Here is a 21,439-nt window from a genome sequence, read left to right on the forward strand (position 1 = left end):
AATTTTAGGTACTTTATGCCTGAGTTTTGAATCTATGTTTAGAATGAGAATCCATAAAGAGATGTTTCATCTTTGTTGATGGCCTTCATCTCTGACTTATGTTCTGAAAGCTGAACATCAGGCTTTTCCTTTTCGAAAGCACATCAAACATCATCCCAAGCTTCTGAAATCGTTCAGTAGAATATCAGATGTCACAGTGTCTTTTGAATTCCTCTAGATGTTCCAGGTGTTCCTCTAGATGTAGCCTACTTATGGAACTTATAAAACAATTAATTTAAACTTTCAAACAAATTCAATACAAGTCAAAGTACTTCAAAAGTATAAACTAGCACAAATTACAAGCAATTAAAAACAACACAGTGAAATTTTGATAAAGCAAAAATATAATATAAATAAATAAGGTGTCACATAATCACAGACTTGTAACTACACTATGGTTTCTGATGGTTTCTATTTTACATTTGAAAATATTAATATTTTCTGATGGTAGATGGTAGCAATTTCGATTGCAGTTTAATTATTATTATTATTTAAATGAAATTGTAATTGTATTTTTTAAAAGTTTCAGTTTATTTAAAAAAACATAATTAAAATTACACTGTTTACCAATATACGGTACACAATAAATATACACACCCCCATTTTTTAAAAAATTTTTTTTGGTTAATCCATCTGGTTTTACTAATATTTGTTTTCTTCTTTTATTTTATCACATAACGAACGTTGTTGCATTATGTTCCAATTGTAACGCAAAAACAATATGTATTGTAAAAAGCACTATATAAATAAATGTGACTTTGACACAATTAAAGGAGAATGCATATATTATTAAAAACAAATATAAACGATATTACTGTGGAACACTACGCTAGTATATTAGGCTACTTTAATACACATTTTTTTGAGGCTGTCATACGCCTCTCTGACTTGAGGGGCGTTATTGAGTTCAGGAGACATGACGGAGCCCGAATGAATCAACAGAAGAAGAATCCGATTCCCACAGTCCTGTGCGCTAGTAGCCATTTCGGTTTCCCCATCTGCAGTTTAACGTGCTGCAGCCTAAACTCAATTTATTTATCTTATTTCGTTTTAATTTCATATATTTGAGGTTTCAGAACAAGATTTTACTGCGCGGACGCCTGTGAAGACTTTAAATCGCCAACATGCCGCGTATTATGATTAAAGGAGGCGTGTGGCGCAACACTGAGGTTTGTTTAGAAAGCATACACAGTATTTTAACATTAAAACTCATCAGCATTTTATAATAAAAGGCATTCGCACGTTAAATATTGATTAATTATCCGAATTGTACTCGTTCGCGTTGCTGTGGTTTCATTATCTGAATGTGTTGTGATGCAGAAGGCTCTCAGCTCGCGTTGTGTGGTTTACATTTTGATGAATTACATTTTGAGCTAATTAAATATCCAAAAACATCAATGCAATTATCGTAGTTTCCCCAAAAGTTAATATACATAAATCTACAGTTTTAGGCAAGCTTATTAATTAGTCAGCAACGTTACACACATGGTTGACATTATACGTCAAGACTGAGCTCAAATATTAGACAATAATAATAATAATAACCTTGTTTTTAAACGTTAAATCACACGTGTATTAATGTTAAAGATATCTGTAATTTGTAGTTATAGTCCAACTATGTATTTTGGTCGTGTATACTATTTAACTTAACTGTATTCATTAATTTACAGCTTGTTTGTTATTGGCACTTGCACGCATACAAATATATTCTGCTCAAGTTTTTTTTTTTTTTTTTTTTTTTGTGTGTGGATAAACTAGTGCTAATACAGTTCTAAACGTTTGACAAGTGTATTCATTATTTTAATATTTTTCGTTTATTTTAGTTTATTATGGTGGATAATTGAAATAATTTCACCCCTTTTTAAACTTTTCAAAGTTCAAGTTAGGATTGTTAGTAAAATAATCTTTTTTTTTTATTGTTGTTGCATACATTTTCATTTCATTTTTGTTATGTGTTTATGTAAGACTTCTTTAATTATTATTTGTGTGTGTTTGTGTGTGATTTATTAACAGGATGAGATTCTCAAAGCAGCTGTAATGAAATATGGCAAAAATCAGTGGTCTCGAATTGCTTCCCTGCTGCATCGCAAATCAGCCAAACAGTGTAAAGCCAGATGGTGAGTTTGTCTTTGAGTTGTGATGTCTCAACCTAGTGATCAGCCTACCTGGACACTGGGCAGAATTTTTGAACATCATAGGTGCATCTAAATAAACTCTTTAAAGAGGAACTGTTATGAATACATATGTATTAATATTATGGGTTTCATATAGGTATGAGTGGCTGGATCCCAGCATTAAGAAAACAGAATGGTCACGTGAGGAAGAGGAGAAACTTCTTCACTTGGCCAAACTGATGCCTACTCAGTGGAGAACAATCGCCCCCATCATTGGACGAACGGCTGCTCAGTGTCTGGAGCATTATGAATATCTGCTGTAAGTACATGCTTGATACAGAATACGAACAACTAGGGTTGGGCTGATAGACAATGCCATCCTGACAGACATCACGATGTTGAGTCGGCATCGTGATTTCCCCACCCCCACTCAAATAATGCCGTTATTCCTGATCACAATACAAATTACAATTAAAAAGTGTTCAATGAACACAATTTAAACACTAAAGATTTTTTATAAACAGATTATAGTCTACTAGATGTTAAACCAATGATATTCAAATGGCGGTCTTCATCCACACCCCAGCATGTTTCCATCTGGACTGCGAGACAGATTGGTAGCACCATTTTACTCTTTCTAGTTGAAGTGAGCAGAGCGTCAAAACAGCGGTGTGGATCACACCAAAAGCACTCAGGATTGTTTGTGGTAATGTTGCATCGCTATATCCTCTAGTAGTTTTATCTAAAGCCAAACGCACTTCATTCAAACCCCTTTCAGCTCTGCAAGTGTTCTCTTTCTCCAGACACGTTCTACTTAACACTCAAACAAAACCCCCAATGTCAATGTCCATCGCAATGTTTTACTGTAGACAACTTGTAATAACTTTTAAACCAATTGTTCTGTGTCAGGTAAAAAGAATAGAAATCAGTATATATCAATTATAATAGTTTCACAATCCAGTCTAATCCTTAATGATTTAGTCAGGTTATGGAAATACAAAACGCATAGCAATTGCACATTATATGTTTTCATGCACCTTTTTGCAGAATTCAAAATAACCTTGAATTAACTTTATGACCGCAGAGATAAAGCCGCTCAGAGAGAGAATGAAGATGATGTGGGAGATGACCCTCGCAAACTCAAGCCAGGAGAGATCGATCCAAACCCTGAGACCAAACCAGCCAGACCTGACCCTGTTGATATGGATGAAGGTGAGGGTGTCTGTTAAACGTAATATCTGAAAGAAAAATGCTTTAAGGCTGCAATGGAAAAGAAAAAACGTACCACATGCATATTCACATGCTTTTGCAGATGAGCTGGAGATGCTGTCTGAAGCCAGAGCTAGATTGGCCAACACACAAGGCAAGAAGGCAAAGCGGAAGGCCAGAGAGAAACAGCTGGAAGAAGCACGGTAAGGTGTTGTGTCATTAGTAGAGCTTTGGGGTAACATCGAATTATCTTCTGAGATATACTATAGTTTTTACTAATAGTTATAGCTATTTGGTGTTGTTTATTAAATGTTTATTAAATGTCAAATCCTTTTAACTAGTTCCACTCTGTTTTAGCTAGTTGCTTATTAGCATGCATTTTACTAGGATGTTTCCTGTTTATTAGTATTTATAAAGCACATATTAATGCCTTATTTTGCATTACCGTATTCTACATCCCTTAAAGGGGTCATAAACTGGCTTTTATTCTTTTTGTAATGTTGACTGAGGTCAACTTATGACGTGCGGTTTTACAATAAAAAAACCCATCATAATTAATAAGTAACAGGCTATTTTCTACCCTTGGTCTAAAGCCTAGCTCTTGAAATGCTTGGTTTTTATGGGTGTGCCGCATTGAAGAATTAGAAGTAAATGCCCATTGCTATGATTGGATAAGTTTTGCATATTATAATGAGCTTCTTCTCCCCAGTCTTTGCATGTAATTGTTTTAAAAACTTCCCATGTGGAGAAATGGCAACCGTAATGATTCGCACAGGGCTCGCAAAATGTCTTTATCAAACAAACAATGATTTATCTCTCATCCACCAGCAATTAATTGGAATGTTATTTTTTTTTATTACTTGGCTGGCCAGATAGCTGGATATAACATTGAACTTTGCATAACACACGCACATTTCACTATTTAAAATGTGTAAACTCTGGCCCATACATGTTTAAGCCTGATCACGAATTACAAGACGATGAACTAACAATACCTCAAATACAAAGGATACTCCAGCCTGTGACAGCGTGAAAGTTAGACACGCATATAATCAGTAGATATCAAACATAACAATACAATACTATCTCTCACATATAAAAAAATGTTTTTCCCCATATAATTGTTGTCATTCCTGTCAAATCCTGTCTGCAAATCCAGTCTCATTTACAAACGGATCCGGTGAAATTAAGCGATTAAAGGTCTTCCCCATGTCATTAAAAATAGTTAAACATGCATTTTGGAATCTGAAGGAAGCTTATTACATGTTTGAAATCCGATTTACCTCCACGTAGGCCTATGTTATTTATCTAAAAAGCCAGTCACACGTCGGTGGGCGGGCCTACAGAATTAGGCGTTAGTCCTATTTTAGCTCTGAAACTTACAGGACATTATTATATCAAGTTGACTTTTATCTATCAAAAGCTCAAGGGAAAGTTGATTTTGTAATTCATGACCCCTTTAAAGTGTTAGTTCACCCAAAAATGAAAATTAGCCCATAATTTACTTGCCCTAAAGCCATCCTAGGTGTATATGACATTATTGTTTCAGATGAATACTATTGGAGTTATATTAAAATATATGTCCTGGCTTAACTGCAAAAGCATAACTGGTTTCGTTGTTGATGTCAGACGTAGCACAAGCGGTTTGAAATGCGAGAGACATTACACTTTCTGTTCAAGTTGAATGCGGAAGGCAGTCCATCAGAAGCAAGATATTGAACTTTTAAGTATGGATATTTTTCTTTCACAAATGCATCGAATCACTTCAGTAGATGCACTATTTTTATTATTTTTTTGACCTTTAAATATTTTGCTGCCATTTATAAAGGAGATTTTTGTTACTTTATTTTTATTTTTTTACCACTCTGATTGTATTTGCCTAAAAGAGGAATGTTATCTACACCTAGGATACTTGAGGGTGAGTAACTTGAGGGTGAGCAACTTGATGGTTTAACTTTTAAACCATCCCTTTAATCCCATCACCACCTATCCAATACCTAAAATTAACAGCTACCCTACTAACTAGGGCTGGGCGATAAATCGATTTTATGGATTAATTCGAGTTTTTAGTTTACGACGATTTTTGTGAATGAAAATCGGTTTTCTCTTTCAAATCCGCCGACTCCCCTCTGGGCTCCCGTAATGGCTCAGCCCTCCCCGCGCGCGTTTGCCACAGAGGTACACAAACAACAAGGATCGCGTCTAACAACATACAGTGTCATTCGTAATTGGTTCAGTTTTTCACAGAACAATTAACAATACACCGCTGCAAAGTGTGTTTGTCTGAACGGAACCGCGCTAGGCGCTACTCATTTAAAGCTGCGCTGACACGAACGCAGCGCGAGCTCACACACGGGCCAATCTCGTGACAGACACGATACACAGCGCTGGTGATCCAGTGAGAGACCGTTTAAATTCACCACAGAATTAATAACATCGCTACTGTGATCTAGTGGAAGCGGTCGGGGCAGAATTCTGTTATAAACCACAGATATCAGCTCTAACAGAGCTGAGCGAAGGTCAGGGGTTTCAGTCACAAATCACCAACATTCACCATGATTTACTGTAGTAAAACCACATGGATTTAATGTTGTTGTTGTTGTCATTATTTATCTCAGGATTCGTACAACCTTTTGAGATTGAAATTCAAGCACTTTCCAATGGTTTTCAAGAGCTTCACACTTATTTCCAGCACTTCAAAGCTCTAGATATCCGATTGTAATGTTATTTTTAATGTGATGGTTTGTAAAACTAAAAGTTTAAAGGGGTCTTGTGAAAGAAATAGTCGAATGTTTTTTTTAGTTTATTTTTTTTAAATGTGTAATCCATTTTGTAGCATTTTTATTGATTTTTTTTTTGCGATTATTGATTTATTAGCGATTTCCACTCCCTAATGTATGGAGAAAAGTACGAAGTCACAGTCTCAGGAAAAACTAAACTTTTCTTCAAATTGTGACTAAATTACAGTTAAGTAAAGAGCTCCTTTAATAATCACTGAAGCTGTCGATCAGTTCAGTGTGAGACTATTGAAGAACAATGCTAATCTATATTTAATAAGAGCATTAAATTTAAATTTTCCCTATACTTTTTTTGCACATTACTGTTGTTAATAAAAGTTAATTTTATCTGCATATCAATTCATAAACCTTTGATATGTATACTGTATATTGCAAAAGATATGGTGCCCATTTATACTGTGGAATAGTCGGGGTTATTCACATGCAGAAAGTTTTGCACCCCAGGTGGCACTTCTACCAAGCTGCAAATATTTAATTTTACCTAAACAAAATAAAGTTAAAACTTGTTTTGAACAATTTCTTTGTCATCTGCATGTTGACTTTAAGTAGGAGGGGGAAAAAAATCGTTTTAAATCGTAAATCGAATTTTTGGTGGAAAAAATCGGGGATTTTTTTTTTGGGCCATATCGCCCAGCCCTACTACTAACTATCAACAAAGAGTAATTAGGACTGAGGCAAAAATTGTTAAGTAGTTAATCTTAAGTTTGACTGGCCCCACTTTATATTAGGTGGCCTTAAGTACTATGTATTTAAATCAAAAGTAACTACAATGTACTTATTGTGTTCAAATTGAATTGCAAAGCACTGATATTGAGGTGGGATAAGGGTATAGTTAGGGACAGGTGTGGTGGTATAGGTAAGTTTAGGTAAGTTAAGGGTAGGGTTAGGTGTAAGGGAAGTGCCAACTCTAATTACAAATGTAACTACAGAAATTAATTACAGACATTATTACACGCAGGTATTTTTAAAAATGTAAGTACAATGTAAAAACATTTATGTACACAATAAGTGCATTGTATCAATTGATTAATGAAAATGTTACTACATAGTTAAGACCACCTAATATAAAGTGAAAGTAAAGTTTGACCAATAAATTAGGTTTAGATATAGATTTGTTTTTTAATGGCCAATGCTGGTATCTTGGAGAAGGGTGGAAAAACACCCTGAAACAAATGCTGAAATTAAATACATGTGTGTATTTTACATAATATTTATTAAATTAGAAATCATTTGAAACAAAAATTTAACTTCAGATGGCAACTTCTTGATTCTGTAATCCTATTATTCACAAATAAAGAAATGTGAATAAAAAGGAAGTTAGAACTGTAACAAACAGGACACTTAATCTATTAGGTTTGTATACACTGGGAGTTATGTATATTTTTTTAAATATAGTTATTTTGCATACAGCATACATTGGTCATCTGGATAAAGCACAGCATAGTTTAAAATCAGTTTTCCCTCCACTGGAAAACTGATTTTAAACTATGCTGTGCTTTATCCAGATGACCAATGTATGCTGTATGCAAAATAACTATATTGAGCTGAGCTCTCCTGTCCACATTCAATTCACACAGATGGAATACATGCATTCATGCAAGCTACAAGTGCACACTTAAGCAGATCAAACAGCTGTATGTCTGCAAGGTTTGCAATTAAATGTTTATCAGATAGTCATAGACTAAAATTATTTGCTGAATGTTGATGGTAGATGAAAAAGCGAGTGTTTGATGTTCTTTTGATAATAGAAAAGCAAATTCTGTAATTCTTTAGTGCTATAATTCCACCGTTTACTTTGTTTAAAGTTTCTGTCTAATAAAGGTGAACTAATGAAGATGGAGAATTGGAGGGCTATGTGCTTGGGCACTGGTGCGTTCAGTGCCGTCAGAATATATTAAAGTCCTGCTTATAACACCGGCCAAATAGAAAAATGTATCTGCCGATAATTAAAAAAAAAAAAGTAGTTAATAACTCTATTTATTGATGTTGATTTTATGATCTAAAAAAGTGTAGTTGATAATGTCATAATGAGAATTTTATTAATTTGCACAGTTTTGGATTTGTTGATTTATAAAAGGTGTCTTCACTGGTTTCCCTCCATTTTCTTCTGCAGTCGTCTGGCTGCACTTCAGAAGCGCAGGGAGCTGCGAGCTGCAGGTATCGACATCCAGAAGAAGCGCAAGAAGAAGAGAGGTGTCGACTATAATGCCGAGATCCCTTTTGAAAAGAAACCCGCTCAGGGATTCTACGATACGTCCATGGAGCTGTATGATCCTTTGGAACCTGACTTCAAACGACTACGCCAGCAGCATCTGGATGGAGATCTCAGGAGGTGAGCGGTTCGTGTTTTGAGCTGCAGGTAGTTCAGTGGCTTGGATGGACATTGTTTTATCACCCTTGTTTCGTGTATAGTGAGAAGGAGGATCGTGACCGAAAGAAGGACAGACAGAAGATCAAGAAGAAGAAGGAGTCCGATCTGCCTTCGGCCATCCTGCAGACCAGTGGAGTGTCAGAGTTCACAAAAAAGAGAAGCAAACTGGTGCTTCCGGCACCACAGGTCAGTTCAGTTCCATTACCACCTTAACCCTGGTTAAAAGTATAGTCTTCTCTGTGGTTCTTGCCTTAAACACAAACTGTATAATTCCTTCTCAACCACCCAGTCAACCAGTGCTATTGTTAACTAAAACCATTCCAAATCATTTTTGTTAATTGAAATATAAATATAAACTTTGTGATCAGTGCTTAAACAATAAATTAAGTGAAATAAATCTTGATTTTGGGACAACACATTCCCTTTAAATAATAGCTGTGATCGTTATTTTCACACAATGCTGGATAGGACACTCAAGACAGACACATTTTTATTATCAGGAGAAAATTCACCAAAGTTTTAATATCTTCAGAATCCACTTTCTTTTAAACATAATTTGCTACAGTGTAATTCTTCTACCCCTTTTTGTGGAGCATGTTTGAAATGTACAAAATGATTGGCTCTCACCATGAACATAGCCATCGAAGATAAAGCCATAATAAAAAATGAAAATTACTGACGTGCATAACTTGAACTAAAATTAAAGTGAAACCTGAAAATATAAAATGAAAAGCTAATTCACAATATTACTATAATAGTATATAAATAATACTTATATAACACTGATTTCAACATGTTAACCAAATAAATAAATAGAAAACAAATATTTAAAAAACCTCATAAAAAACCCACATAAAAAATACTACAAATTTAACAAAAATTTAAATGAAAAGCAAATTCAAAATATGAAATATTATAATGTATATAAATAATACTAAAATAACAAAAATCACAACACATTAGCCGCTCAATGTGTTTCATAAAAGTTTTGGTGATAGTTTATGTTGAATAACTAAATTTTACTGATTTGTTTTGATTTTAGATCTCTGATGCTGAGCTGGAGGAGGTTGTCAAACTGGGTCAGGCCAGTGAAATCGCCCGTCAGACCGCAGAGGAGTCTGGAATCACTAACTCGGCCTCTAGTGCTCTCCTGTCTGAATACAACGTGACCAATAACTCCATGGCCCTGCGCACACCCCGAACTCCAGCAGCACAGGACAAGATCTTGCAGGTTTGGTCCAGTTTCACACACTTTTCAATCGGGTTGTGTTATGTTCTGCCATGAGTCTCACTGATCTGTTCTTTTACCCCCACAGGAAGCCCAGAACCTGATGGCACTTACAAACGTGGACACTCCTCTTAAAGGAGGGCTGAATACCCCCCTCCATGAGAGCGACTTCTCTGGTGTCACACCACAGAGACAGGTGGTCCAGACGCCCAACACCGTGCTGTCTACACCCTTCAGGTACCCATCATGCATACAAATTTGCAATTTTAAATGGAAAATTTGGCTTTGCATTTTCATAAATTAATCATAATAATTGAGTTTTGTAAAACGTCTTCAAAAATAAAATGCCATATTAAAACAGTAAAGCTTGCGTTCATACTTCCAGCGACAAAGCAACACATGGCAATTTCTGGACACAAGTAAAAATGTATTCATTGTCTACAATGTTGATTAACATCAGTGAATGTCATTCACAACCATTACTTGGCAACCAGTAGTGCAGGGATTAAAGTTATCTGTTGCTACTCACTACCACAGATTTAATATAATTGCAGTCAGTCTACGGTGGATTTCTGTCAGTTGTAGGTTCCCACCTCTCCTTAATGTCTTAAGGGTAAGTAATTAATGAGAGAATTTTAATTTTTGGGTGAACTAACCCTTTATGTCGTTCGACACCCAAAAGACTGCCGTTCATCTTCGGAACACAAATGAAGATATCTTTTTTTTTTAAAATCCGATGGCTCAAACAGGCCTCCATTGGCCACAATGTCATTTCCTCTCTCAAGACCCATAAAAGGCACTTAAGACGCCGTTACAAAGCCTTTCTCACTACAGTGATTCTACAATGATATTAAGAAGCAACAAGTATTTTTTATAGTAAGCCGATTTCAAAACAAAGTTTTGAATGGTTATGAATCAGCATACTGATTCATGATTCGGATCGCGTGTCAAACTGCCAAACTTCTGAAATCACGTGACATTGGCGATCCGAATCAAGAATCAATACTCTGATTTATAACGTTCGAAACTTTGTTCTGAAATCAGCCCGTCACTGTATAAGTCGTTATTGGTTTTTGTGCACAAAAAAAATAATTCTCGTTGCTTTATAAAATTATTGTAGTCACTGTAGTGAGATGGACTTTTTAAAGAGCATATTGCAGGTTAAATTTTTTTTGAGATAAACATATAACCTTGTATGAAAATGCCATATGAAAAGGTAATGCAGGATTTAAAATGTTTTTAAAAGACATAAGAGCACAAATTTAGCAGATAAAGTGGCCGTTTTGTTGGCTGTTTGTAAAACTGCAGTTTTTTTCAACATCGCGTCATATTACGTCACGAGAGGGAGTCGTCTGCCAAGCTCTGCATTGGCTCAGTGCAGAATAGGTTGGTATTCTTTAGTAATCAGTGTATTTTTGGTAGTTTTTCTATTTAAATTTATCATTGTCATGGAAAATGATAGTGTCCAGCCTGTCAGGACATTGAGTCCACAGGTTTCCTAAAAAAAAAAAGTAAGAAAAGCTGCATTGTGGCGTTTTGTGCAGGCGAAGAGACGGTACTTCACTTCTGCATCTGCTTTGACACACGCGGTGGTGTGTGTGTGTGTGTTCACTTTACACCGCGGATTATCAGCGATATGATGAAGTTTAACATTGCAATACTCATGTAGTTAAAGGATAATATTAAATGATTAAATACTCACACACAATGCTTCTTGGCTATTGTTTTTACATTAATCAATTTCAACATTGATTAATACAAAGTATGTAGGCTACATAAACACACATGCATAGTCTCACACTTTTAAAAAAAAGTCAGGACTAATGTGCTGATAATGTATATTTTATTCAAGCGTATACATCGTTCACTCAAATACATACCGGTACTCAAAAATACTGTCTGTGGCTCGGCCGCGGCGGAGTGTGACGGCCGGTCGCGGATCCGTCAGACGATCAGCTCGGAGAAACCGCGTGAACGGAGCACCGTAACTGAGGCGATCCGGGCGAACACACACACACACACACACAAGCGTTTGCGTTAAACAGAGACTAGAGACTCAAACCAGAGACTCAATGTTGCTGCTAGCTTTAGATAGAAAACATTACTTGTGTGCAAATGATTTGTTGAAAAGCAGAACAGCAGCCCTTTCAACAGAAACAACCAGAGAAGGAGTGAGGGCGCACGTGCTTATGTGTGTGTGTGTGTGTGTGTGTGTGTGTGTGTGTGTGTGTGTGTGTGTGTGTGTGTGTGTGTGTGTGTGTGTGTGTGTGTGTGTGTGTGTGTGTGTGTGTGTGTGTGTGTGTGTGTGTAAAAAGTCACTGTAATGGTTGCAGCAACTGAGCTATAGCATAATAATACTCATAGATCTAGCCTGTGACATTGTTGTGCATGATTTGGCAATAGGGGACAGCCATGCTGGTGAAAATCAAGCCGACTCCCGATTTTTTTTTTTTTGATTTTGTATGTTTAAAAAATATCGTGAGAGAGGGAGGTGCGAGAAACGTGCTCGTCGTGTTTTTCCTCACATGCTGCGAGCCACGACCATACGAGCATCCACAATGTCCACGCGAGGGAAAAACATCGTCTGCGAGCTCATAACGTTATATCAGCAAAAACAGGACCGGGTAACATTACGCCCCGCGCCCGGCTTTAACATCTAATGTGGACTGCGAGTGTGACTTAACCAGATGGTCTGAACTTATTATTAGTTTCTGTTATTGGTATCAATACTCCTAGATGACCAATAGCAGCTTTGCGATTGCCTGATACATGATAATTTTCTGCAAAGTATTGTAATCTGAGCACAGTGTTAGCGTATAATGTTATGAGCCGACTCTCTTACCTGCTCTGTTTTCCAATGTTTCTCCTCACACAACAACTCAAATCCTCTCCTCTGATCGTTGTTCTGTCTAATCCTGGCCTGTCCCTTATTGTGTGTCATAATTGCATGGCTGTGGTCTGCTATATGAGTATTAATAAACATTTATAATTTCCTCAGCGTCCGAGCTGCCATGGCGATCCATTGTTTTCCTATGGTTGAAAGTCACGGCACTCCCTCTCGTTATGTCACTTCCGGTTTGCGCATTTTTAGATGCGGAAGTAAAATTCTCTCACAAAAACGACTCAAAAAGCCTTATTAGCGTATTTACAAGTATATTTTAAAGAAATTCCAGGTCCTACATTATTTTTCTATACACTGACTCACTGGAGTCTCTAACCTACAATATGCTCTTTAATGACGTCTTTGGTGCCTTTTATGGTTCTTGAGAGAGGAAATGACATTGGTGTCAGTGAATGCTTGGGTGCTTCCCAATTCTTATTTGTGCATCCTCGTTTCCTTTCCTAGCTTCTTTTCCTCACTCCTTAGCTCTGCCCCTTCAGGATGCGAGGGAAGGACGCGAGGAAAAGACGCGAGGACAGAGGAATTGAATCAAGTGAAATGATAAATCCTCGCTCCCTTTAACGTCACTTCAAAGCGGCGTCAATTAATAATGACACCGCTGGATTTAGTCGGGATTCTTGAACTTTAGAGAGAACTTTTTATATTGTGAGCTTCAGCCTTCACAAAATACCACATTTGTCCATATTTTAATTAATATTACCAGTTATTATTAACAACGAATTCTAGTTATTAACAGCTTTTTATTCATTGTATAGCATTGGTTTGTATTTGTTTCTCTATTTGTTTCGTTCATTTTCTTGTGCTTTGATATAATTCTGCAACTGCCAGTTGTTGTTATTTGACAAACATTTGTGTCTTGTACATGTAAGCATAATAATAATGATGAATAAACTGTGGCACGATATGAAGGGGGAGGAGAATTATTGCGTGCGTCACGTTTAGCCGATAAAACACTTCCGCAAAGGATACTCCAGTGTATCCTCACTCATGACTCCTCAGGAAGCCTCCTCACTCCTCCATCCTCGCGGTGCAGTAAGAGAATTGAGATCTCCTACAAGATGGCTGAGCTCCATCGGTTTCCGGGTCATAGGATGGAGGACGGAAGAGCGAGGAAACGAGGAGGGATATTGAGAAGCACCCCTTGTTTTTGCCATCAGACCGGTTTTCCACACATCACAATGGCGGGGATGCATCTGCAAAATCCGTTCATGCTGGTCACTTTGTGTTTCCAGTAGCTCGTATATCTTCAGCAAGCTGCCGCATATGAACAGTAAATGTTCAGCGTTGCATCCTGAAGCTCAACACACACATCGTCTTCATTAAAAAATAGCATTACCAATTATACCAGTTGTAATTCCGCTCTCTCCCCACCGTCTTTGATCTTGAAACTAGCTGAAAATTAAAAACAAAATTATGTAGCCTACGTTCTGGTTGGCTACAACAAAATGATGTTGAAAAAACAAAATTTTTATAATGTTTTTTTTACATAATGTTTATAATGTTATAATGTCGTCTCCCCCCCCCCCCCCCCCCCCCCCCGATTATCCACAGTACCTGCAGATATATGCATCTATGGCCAAAGTATAACAAATGATGACGAGTGTGTGATCTAAAAGGGTGCATATGTTCTTCAGTCTCTCAGTCGGTCACAGACTCACAACTGCTAGTCTTTCAAGATTGTCTATATATAATATACACGCCTCCTACATGGCATTGCTGCTCATTAGAATAGCGAATTGTCAACTAAGCTGAAAATGAAGATGTTTTCTTAAAATATAGATGAGGCAACAGATGAAAACATGGACAGGGTTCTGAATGTTCTCGTTTAGTACTGAGATGAGGATATGGATGAAGTTGCAACCCAGCATCTGGCCTCTGTTTCTGCAATGAAATTTCTGTCATTATTGACTCACGCTAATGTCGTTCCAAACCTGTAAGATCTTCATTTATCTTTGGAACACAAAGACATTTTTGATGCACATTGCCCTGAAAGGTATTAAAAACATTCTAAATATATTTTATTGTGTTCTGAAGATGAATGAAGGTCTTACGAGCTTGTAATGAAAAGCGTGAGTAATTATTGACAGAATTTTCATTTTTGGGTGAACTGTCCCTAAGTGTGTTGGATAGGTGGTCTCATGGTTTAGGGCTGTTGATGCAAATAAAATCACTATCACATGCCCTTGAGTAGCTAAAATGCCACCAACAGCAACAAGACAATAGTGTTCAGTCAATTCTTTTTTTAAACTATTTATTATATTAATATTACAATGATTAAACCAATATTCCACTCAGTTAAACAGTTAATTAAATTTAGGCTGGTTGGTGGTTATGGTTGGGCACAGAAGTATAGATTTTAGTATAAAGATGTTTTTTTTTTTAAGATATTGACTTTTGAACTTGGCTTTTTCAGCAAATTTGCGTCACACAAATAAATTATATTTTATTACAATTCCTATATTCCAATAGGAATGTTATTTATATTATAATATTTTACAGTTTCACAGTTTTTATGTGAATTATACAATGAAATAAATGCAGCCTTGGTGAGTGGAAGAGAATGTATTCAAAAAACAAATTCCTACCAGCCCCAAACTTTTAAACAGTATTGTATTTTGAACCAGATATGATCTGTTTTCTGCATGTAATTAGTATTAAAGTATATGCTAAATTTCAGGTTAATGAGCTGTGAGAATAAATCTTTATTGATATGGTTTCCCAGAACCCCCAGCCATGGATCTGAGGGCATGACCCCTCAGGGTGGAATGACTCCCAAACCCTCGGTGGGTGTGACCCCGGGCAGGACCCCACTGCGGGACAAACTCAACATAAACACAGAGGAGGGTAGTGTGGACTACAGCGACCCGTCATTTGCGAAACACTTGGTGCGTTAAAACCTTAAGTCCTTGAGTCTTAAGCCCAATTGATTTAAGTACAGATATGTCACCAGTGTGCTTTTTGCATCATGGTTCAATGTGCTCTGTTTTTTCTAGCAAAGGGAGTCCCGTGAGCAGCTCAAGTTGGGCTTGATGTCTTTGCCGGTGCCCAAAAATGATTTTGAGATTGTTCTTCCTGAAAACGCTGAGAAAGAGCTGGAGGAAGCCGAGGTGGATGAGAGTTTTGTGGAGGATGCGGCAGAGATTGAACTGCGTAAACAGGTTAGTTTACTAAGTGCTGTGACACGCTAGTTTCTAATGCAGCTTTCTGAGATCTGTTAACACAGTATAATGTTTAGGTGTTTTAAATAAATTAGATGTTTGTTTACTTGTTTTTGGTGGTGTTTATGTTGTGTGACTTTTCCACAGGCCGTCAGAGATGCTGAAAGAGAGAAGGAGCTGCGTCAGAGACACACGGCAGTTCAGAGAGATTTACCGAGACCTTCAGAGGTGAGAATATTCATGCGCATCTCACCCTATTTGCTTATGTCCCAACAGGGTTACTATAATAAACTAAATCTGAATCATTCATTTTTTTTGCTACTTGAAGTAAAATAAAACATGAAATGTAGGGATGCAACGTTTTACTGAACTCACGATGCGATATAATTCATGATTAAAATTTCATGATACGATTTTCTCACAATTTTTTTTAACAAAATGACATTTAAGACAAATTGTGATGTGATCTATGAAAACCCACCACATGGTGAAATGTTACTTTTTACAGTTTTTGATACCAAATGTAAGCTGGGGTCAAGTTATTTTCAAATATAGTTTTATTTATTTCATGGCTTGTCTGAAACTAAAGTTATGGTTATCTGAAGTCGAGTGGTCGCTGTGATTTTTAGGAACGGAATAAAAAAAAAACTAAAAAGATTTAAAAAAAACTCTTTTTTTTTTTTTTGCATAGACATGAAAATGCACTATACAAACTTAAATGTCTGTTCAAGAATGGTTTGGAATATAGACCTCAGGTTGGTCTCGTTTTAAAGAAGACACTTGGCAGATTATTGTAGAAGTCAAATAAATTATGAAAATAAAATATAAAAAAAGTTATACAAGTTTAGATTTATGAAAATGTAAAAATATATATTTTATAATATTTTATATATTTTATAATATGTATTTTACAAACATGCTTTACTCTTAAACCACAAGACAATCAAAGCCAGAAATATGAACAAGTTGTGTTCCAAATTTTAGGGTGATATATCAAAAAACTAATTGGTTGTCTACCAATCTTTTATTTATTTTTTCTGTGCTCATCGCTATTTCAAAATAAAGGTCTTTTACTGAATATAAAAATATGAAAACCAGAATTTAGAAGCTAAATTGCACAAGAGGACTAGCTAACGTTACCATGAAGAGGACAGCAACTTAGTAAGTAGTGAAATACGTTTTCTATTGTTTATCATGACATGGGCAGTCTTTGAGCTTTGATCACCTGTTGTATGTTTAGATCGCATCACAGTACGCTAGTGTAATGTACAAGAATACCTAGCACAGTGCACCTGCAGCATAGCTAAACTAACTACTCTTCAGTAACTTCTCCATCATCTGATCCTTCATCTTTGGATGTGAAATAATTAGGGCCGGACAAGTTATCGTGTTAACACATTAATTAATTAACGCCGACAATTATTTTATCGTACATTAACATATTTATTTAATATTATATTGAAAGCCCGTTGCTCACTGCCTCTGAATACACATACAGACAAACCATATTCACAGGAGAATACAGGTCTGTCTGTAAGCCAATGGCTTGACATTCTTACATTTACATTTACATTTACATTTATGCATTTAGCAGACGCTTTTATCCAAAGCGACTTACAACTCAGGAGAACAGGAAGCGATCCGTCAAGAAGAGGCAACGAAACACAAAAAGTGCCCTAAATACTAAGATTTGTACACTGCTTAGAGTAGCAAAGACCAGAAAAGGAAAGAAGAAAGGAGAAATAGAGGGGAATTTTTTTTTTTTTTTTTAATGTAAGATTAAGTGCTCATGGAAGAGATGAGTTTTTACCTGTCTTTTGAACGAAGTGAGTGATTCTGTTGTGCGTATGGAGGACGGAAGATCGTTCCACCAACCCGGAACAATGAAAGAAAAAGTTCGAGAGAGGGATTTCATGCCTCTCTGTGATGGTACCACAAGCCTTCGCTCATTAGCTGAGCGAAGGCTTCTGGTGGGTGTGTAGACGCGTAGGAGTGAGTCGAAGTATGCGGGTGCTGCGCTTGTGGAAGATCCATAAGCAAGAGTCAGGGCTTTGAATTTGATCCGGGCAGCGAGTGGTAGCCAATGCAGAGAGATGAATAGAGGTGTGACATGAGCCCTTTTGGGCTCATTGAATACAAGACGTGCTGCAGCGTTCTGGATCATTTGCAACGGTTTGATTGCACAAGATGGAAGTCCAGCCAGAAGCGCGTTGCAATAGTCAAGTCTAGAAATGACCAGGGCTTGGACAAGAAGCTGTGTTGCATGCTCCGTAAGGAACGGTCTGATTTTCCTGATATTGTGCAATGCAAACCTGCATGACCGAGCCGTCTTCGAGATGTGGTCTTTGAAGGACAGCTGGTCATCAAAGATTACTCCAAGATTTCTGACCGACCCCGAAGGAGTAATCAGAGATGAACTTAGCTGGATGGTAAAATCGTGTTGTTTGGTGGGGTTAGCAGGGAAAACAAGCAGCTCAGTCTTTGCTAGATTGAGCTGCAGGTGATGTTTTTTCATCCATGCCGAGATGTCCGCCAGACAGTTTGAGATTCGTGCAGCTACTGTGGGATCATCTGGTTGAAATGAGAGGTAGAGCTGTGTGTCATCAGCATAGCAATGATAAGAGAGACCATGTGCCTGAATGATGGGTCCCAGTGATGTAGTGTAAATGGAGAAGAGGAGAGGTCCAAGCACTGAGCCCTGAGGAACCCCGTGGTCAGTTGATGTGTTTTGGATACCTCTCCTCTCCAGGCAACCTTAAAAGACCTACCTGTGAGATAGGACTCAAACCAGTGGAGTGGAGTCCCTGTGATGCCCAGTGATGAGAGGGTGGACAGAAGAATCTGATGATTCACAGTGTCAAAGGCAGCAGACAGATCAAGGAGGATGAGGACTGATGATTTGGATGCAGCTTTAGCCAGCCGCAGGGCTTCAGTAACTGACAGTAATGCCGTCTCAGTTGAGTGGCCCTTTTTGAAGCCTGACTGGTTTACGTCCAGTTGATTAGTCTGTGAGAGGAAAGATGAGACCTGGTTGAAAACGACTCTTTCAAGTGTTTTCGCAATGAATGGTAGGAGAGAAACAGGTCTGTAGTTCTCTACAAGTGATGTGTCTAATGTGGGTTTTTTAAGCAGTGGGGTTACCCTAGCCTGCTTGAATGTGGTGGGGAAGATGCCGGTGGAGAGAGATGTGTTGATGATGTGTGTGAGTGCTGGTAAGAGTGTAGGGGAGATGGCTTGTAGGAGATGTGAGGGGATGGGATCTAGAGGGCAGGTAGTGGGATGGCTGGAGAGGAGAAGCTTAGATACTTCGTCCTCAGTGAGTGTAGAGAAGGAGGAGAGAAGATGTTTGGCTGTGGATGTGGCTGATTCAAAAGTGTGTCTGTGTGGAGGTGTGAACTGACTGCTGATGAGTGTGGTTTTGTTTGTGAAAAAATTGGCAAGATCGTCTGCAGAAAGAGAGGTAGTGGGAGGTGGTGGAGGGGGACAGAGGAGAGAGGTGAAAGTTCTGAAAAGTGTGCGTGAGTCTGAGGTGCTGTTGATTTTGTTGTGGAAATATGCGGATTTAGCTGTATGGACGTCCTGTGAGAAGGAAATGAGCAGAGATTGGTACTTACTCAGGTCAGATGGGTCGTTTGATTTGCGCCATTTTCTCTCTGCTGCCCTAAGTTTGGTCCGGTGTTCACGAAGAACATCAGATAACCAAGGGTTAGAGGGAGTAGCGCGAGCTGGCCTAGAAGACAGAGGGCAGATAGTATCTAGACAAGTGGTTAAAGTGGAACATAAAGTGTCTGTTGCAGTGTTGACATCCATAGAGGAGAATTGTGTGGGTGACGGAAGAGAGGATGATACAACGGAGGAGAGGTGAGAGGGAGAAAGAGAACGCAGGTTTCGTCTGAAACTAACTGGTAGAGGAGGTGGAAGCATAAGAGTAGTGAGATGTATATTAAATGTGATGAAGTAGTGATCCGAGAAGTGTAAGGGTTTGACCAAAGTGTTTTCTGTAGTGCAGTTGCGTATGTAGATGAGGTCAAGTTGGTTGCCAGATTTGTGTGTGTGTGAGGTAGTAAGAAGTTTGAGATCGAATGAGGATAGAAGGGAGTGAAAATCTGTAGCATACGGTTTGTCCAGGTGGATGTTGAAATCACCAAGGATTACAAGTGGGCTGCCATCCTCAGGGAATGAGGACAGCAGCACATCTAGTTCCTCAACAAAGGTGCCCAATTGACCTGGAGGGCGGTAAATGACTACAAGATGGATTTTAGCAGGAGCTGTAACTGTAATAGCATGGTATTCAAATGAGATGTTATTACAGAGAGAGGTGTGGGTTGAGTATTTCCAATTGTTTGTGATAAGAAAACCTGTACCTCCACCTCTGCCAGTGTGGCGAGGGGTGTGTGAGAAGGAGAAATTGTTAGAGAGAGCAGCAGGAGTTGCTGAGTCTTCTGGACGGTTCCAGGTCTCAGTCAAGGCCAAGATATTCAGATTGGAATGAGTGGCGAAGGCTGGAATGAAGTCAGCTTTGTTTACAGCTGACTGACAATTCCATAGACCCAGAGAAAAGGAGGGAGGAATATTAGTAGAGGAAGGAATAAGACGCAGATTAGCAGTGTTGCGCTGCCGTCTGCGTCTGATAGTGGAGCGAGGGGTAGAAATAGTGGGTATGTATTGAAAGCACATTGTGAGAAGAGAGAGAGAAGGAGAAAGAGGATAGAGAAATAAATAAATACTTAAGTGCGTTCTCGGTGTTCGTTCTACGGTGGAGTCGATCGTAGGTCGAGTCGAAAACGAATGTCTTTACACTTGTCGGTCTTCACACGAGGCGGCTGAACACGAGGGCTGAACGCTCCCGCTGACGCTACCGCGACAGCGCTGACACGCTTATTAAATACACACTGATCACTGCTTGAGGGATAGCAGGTGTGGACGCTTTTATAATTATCCCAAAGATTAATCAACGCAACGGTCTGCCAACGACTCAAATCGAAACCAAACTATCACTCACTACCTGTGCTAAAAGCCAACAATTATTATTTAATAACGGCTGGTGATTGCGTACAGCGCGCTTCAAACTGCCCTGGTTAAAGTGCAATTTGTGAGTAGCTCACGGAACAAAGTTATGAATAAAAAGAATAAGTGCAGAAACGAAAATGTATCTTCCTTCTAGTAATTAAAACACCAAGCAATACAGCAAATACAGAGTATTTCGGATAGACTTACTTGCGATTCGAGCTCCTTCTATGATCGACGCGCATTCTTTGTCTGGGATAAATAAAATATCCAAATAACCAGAAATGCAAGAATGATTCAGATTTTGTTGTTGTTGTTGTTTTTATTATATTCAATGTAAACAGCGATAGATGAGTGTATCTCTGCCCCTGGTACGTTAAGTTGCGTTGAGGCTCGCGCTGCCTGTCTCTTTGTGAGAGACATTCGTGGAGAAAACAAAACAAAAGTGAGCAGCAATATAAACTCACAGAAGAAACATACTGCTGAGCTTTTTGTAGTTGTTTATATTTATGATGTATGATATTGTCAATAACACAAGTCAACTTTGCAATTGTGAATTGTGTAGCATGAAGGGTGTAGCCTAGTTCAATAAACAAGTAGCCTAAAACAACCT

The 21,439-nt window shown here is 38.0% G+C and overlaps 1 protein-coding gene and 1 long non-coding RNA gene across 2 annotated transcripts in view; one reads left to right on the forward strand and one right to left on the reverse strand.

Moving 5' to 3' along the window:
- The first annotated feature begins 984 nt into the window (after positions 1 to 984).
- Positions 985 to 21,439, forward strand: part of cdc5l (CDC5 cell division cycle 5-like (S. pombe)) — a 35,852-nt gene continuing 15,397 nt past the window's right edge. Inside the window, exons 1-12 of the mRNA XM_067456032.1 lie at positions 985 to 1,208; positions 2,053 to 2,156; positions 2,311 to 2,472; positions 3,238 to 3,365; positions 3,466 to 3,565; positions 8,274 to 8,492; positions 8,573 to 8,717; positions 9,574 to 9,762; positions 9,848 to 9,996; positions 15,384 to 15,546; positions 15,655 to 15,819; positions 15,967 to 16,047. Coding sequence (XP_067312133.1) covers positions 1,164 to 1,208; positions 2,053 to 2,156; positions 2,311 to 2,472; positions 3,238 to 3,365; positions 3,466 to 3,565; positions 8,274 to 8,492; positions 8,573 to 8,717; positions 9,574 to 9,762; positions 9,848 to 9,996; positions 15,384 to 15,546; positions 15,655 to 15,819; positions 15,967 to 16,047 — 1,650 coding nt within the window. The 5' untranslated portion in view covers positions 985 to 1,163. The remainder of the gene's footprint in view (positions 1,209 to 2,052; positions 2,157 to 2,310; positions 2,473 to 3,237; positions 3,366 to 3,465; positions 3,566 to 8,273; positions 8,493 to 8,572; positions 8,718 to 9,573; positions 9,763 to 9,847; positions 9,997 to 15,383; positions 15,547 to 15,654; positions 15,820 to 15,966; positions 16,048 to 21,439) is intronic.
- Positions 17,573 to 20,250, reverse strand: LOC137090748 (uncharacterized). The gene is made up of 3 exons (XR_010907964.1): positions 19,434 to 20,250; positions 18,588 to 18,825; positions 17,573 to 18,390 (listed from the first exon to the last, which is right to left on the reverse strand). It is a non-coding gene; the product is annotated as an uncharacterized lncRNA (long non-coding RNA).

Source organism: Pseudorasbora parva, chromosome 10, assembly GCF_024679245.1.
Source record: "Pseudorasbora parva isolate DD20220531a chromosome 10, ASM2467924v1, whole genome shotgun sequence".
In the NCBI taxonomy this organism is placed as follows: Eukaryota; Metazoa; Chordata; class Actinopteri; order Cypriniformes; family Gobionidae; genus Pseudorasbora; species Pseudorasbora parva.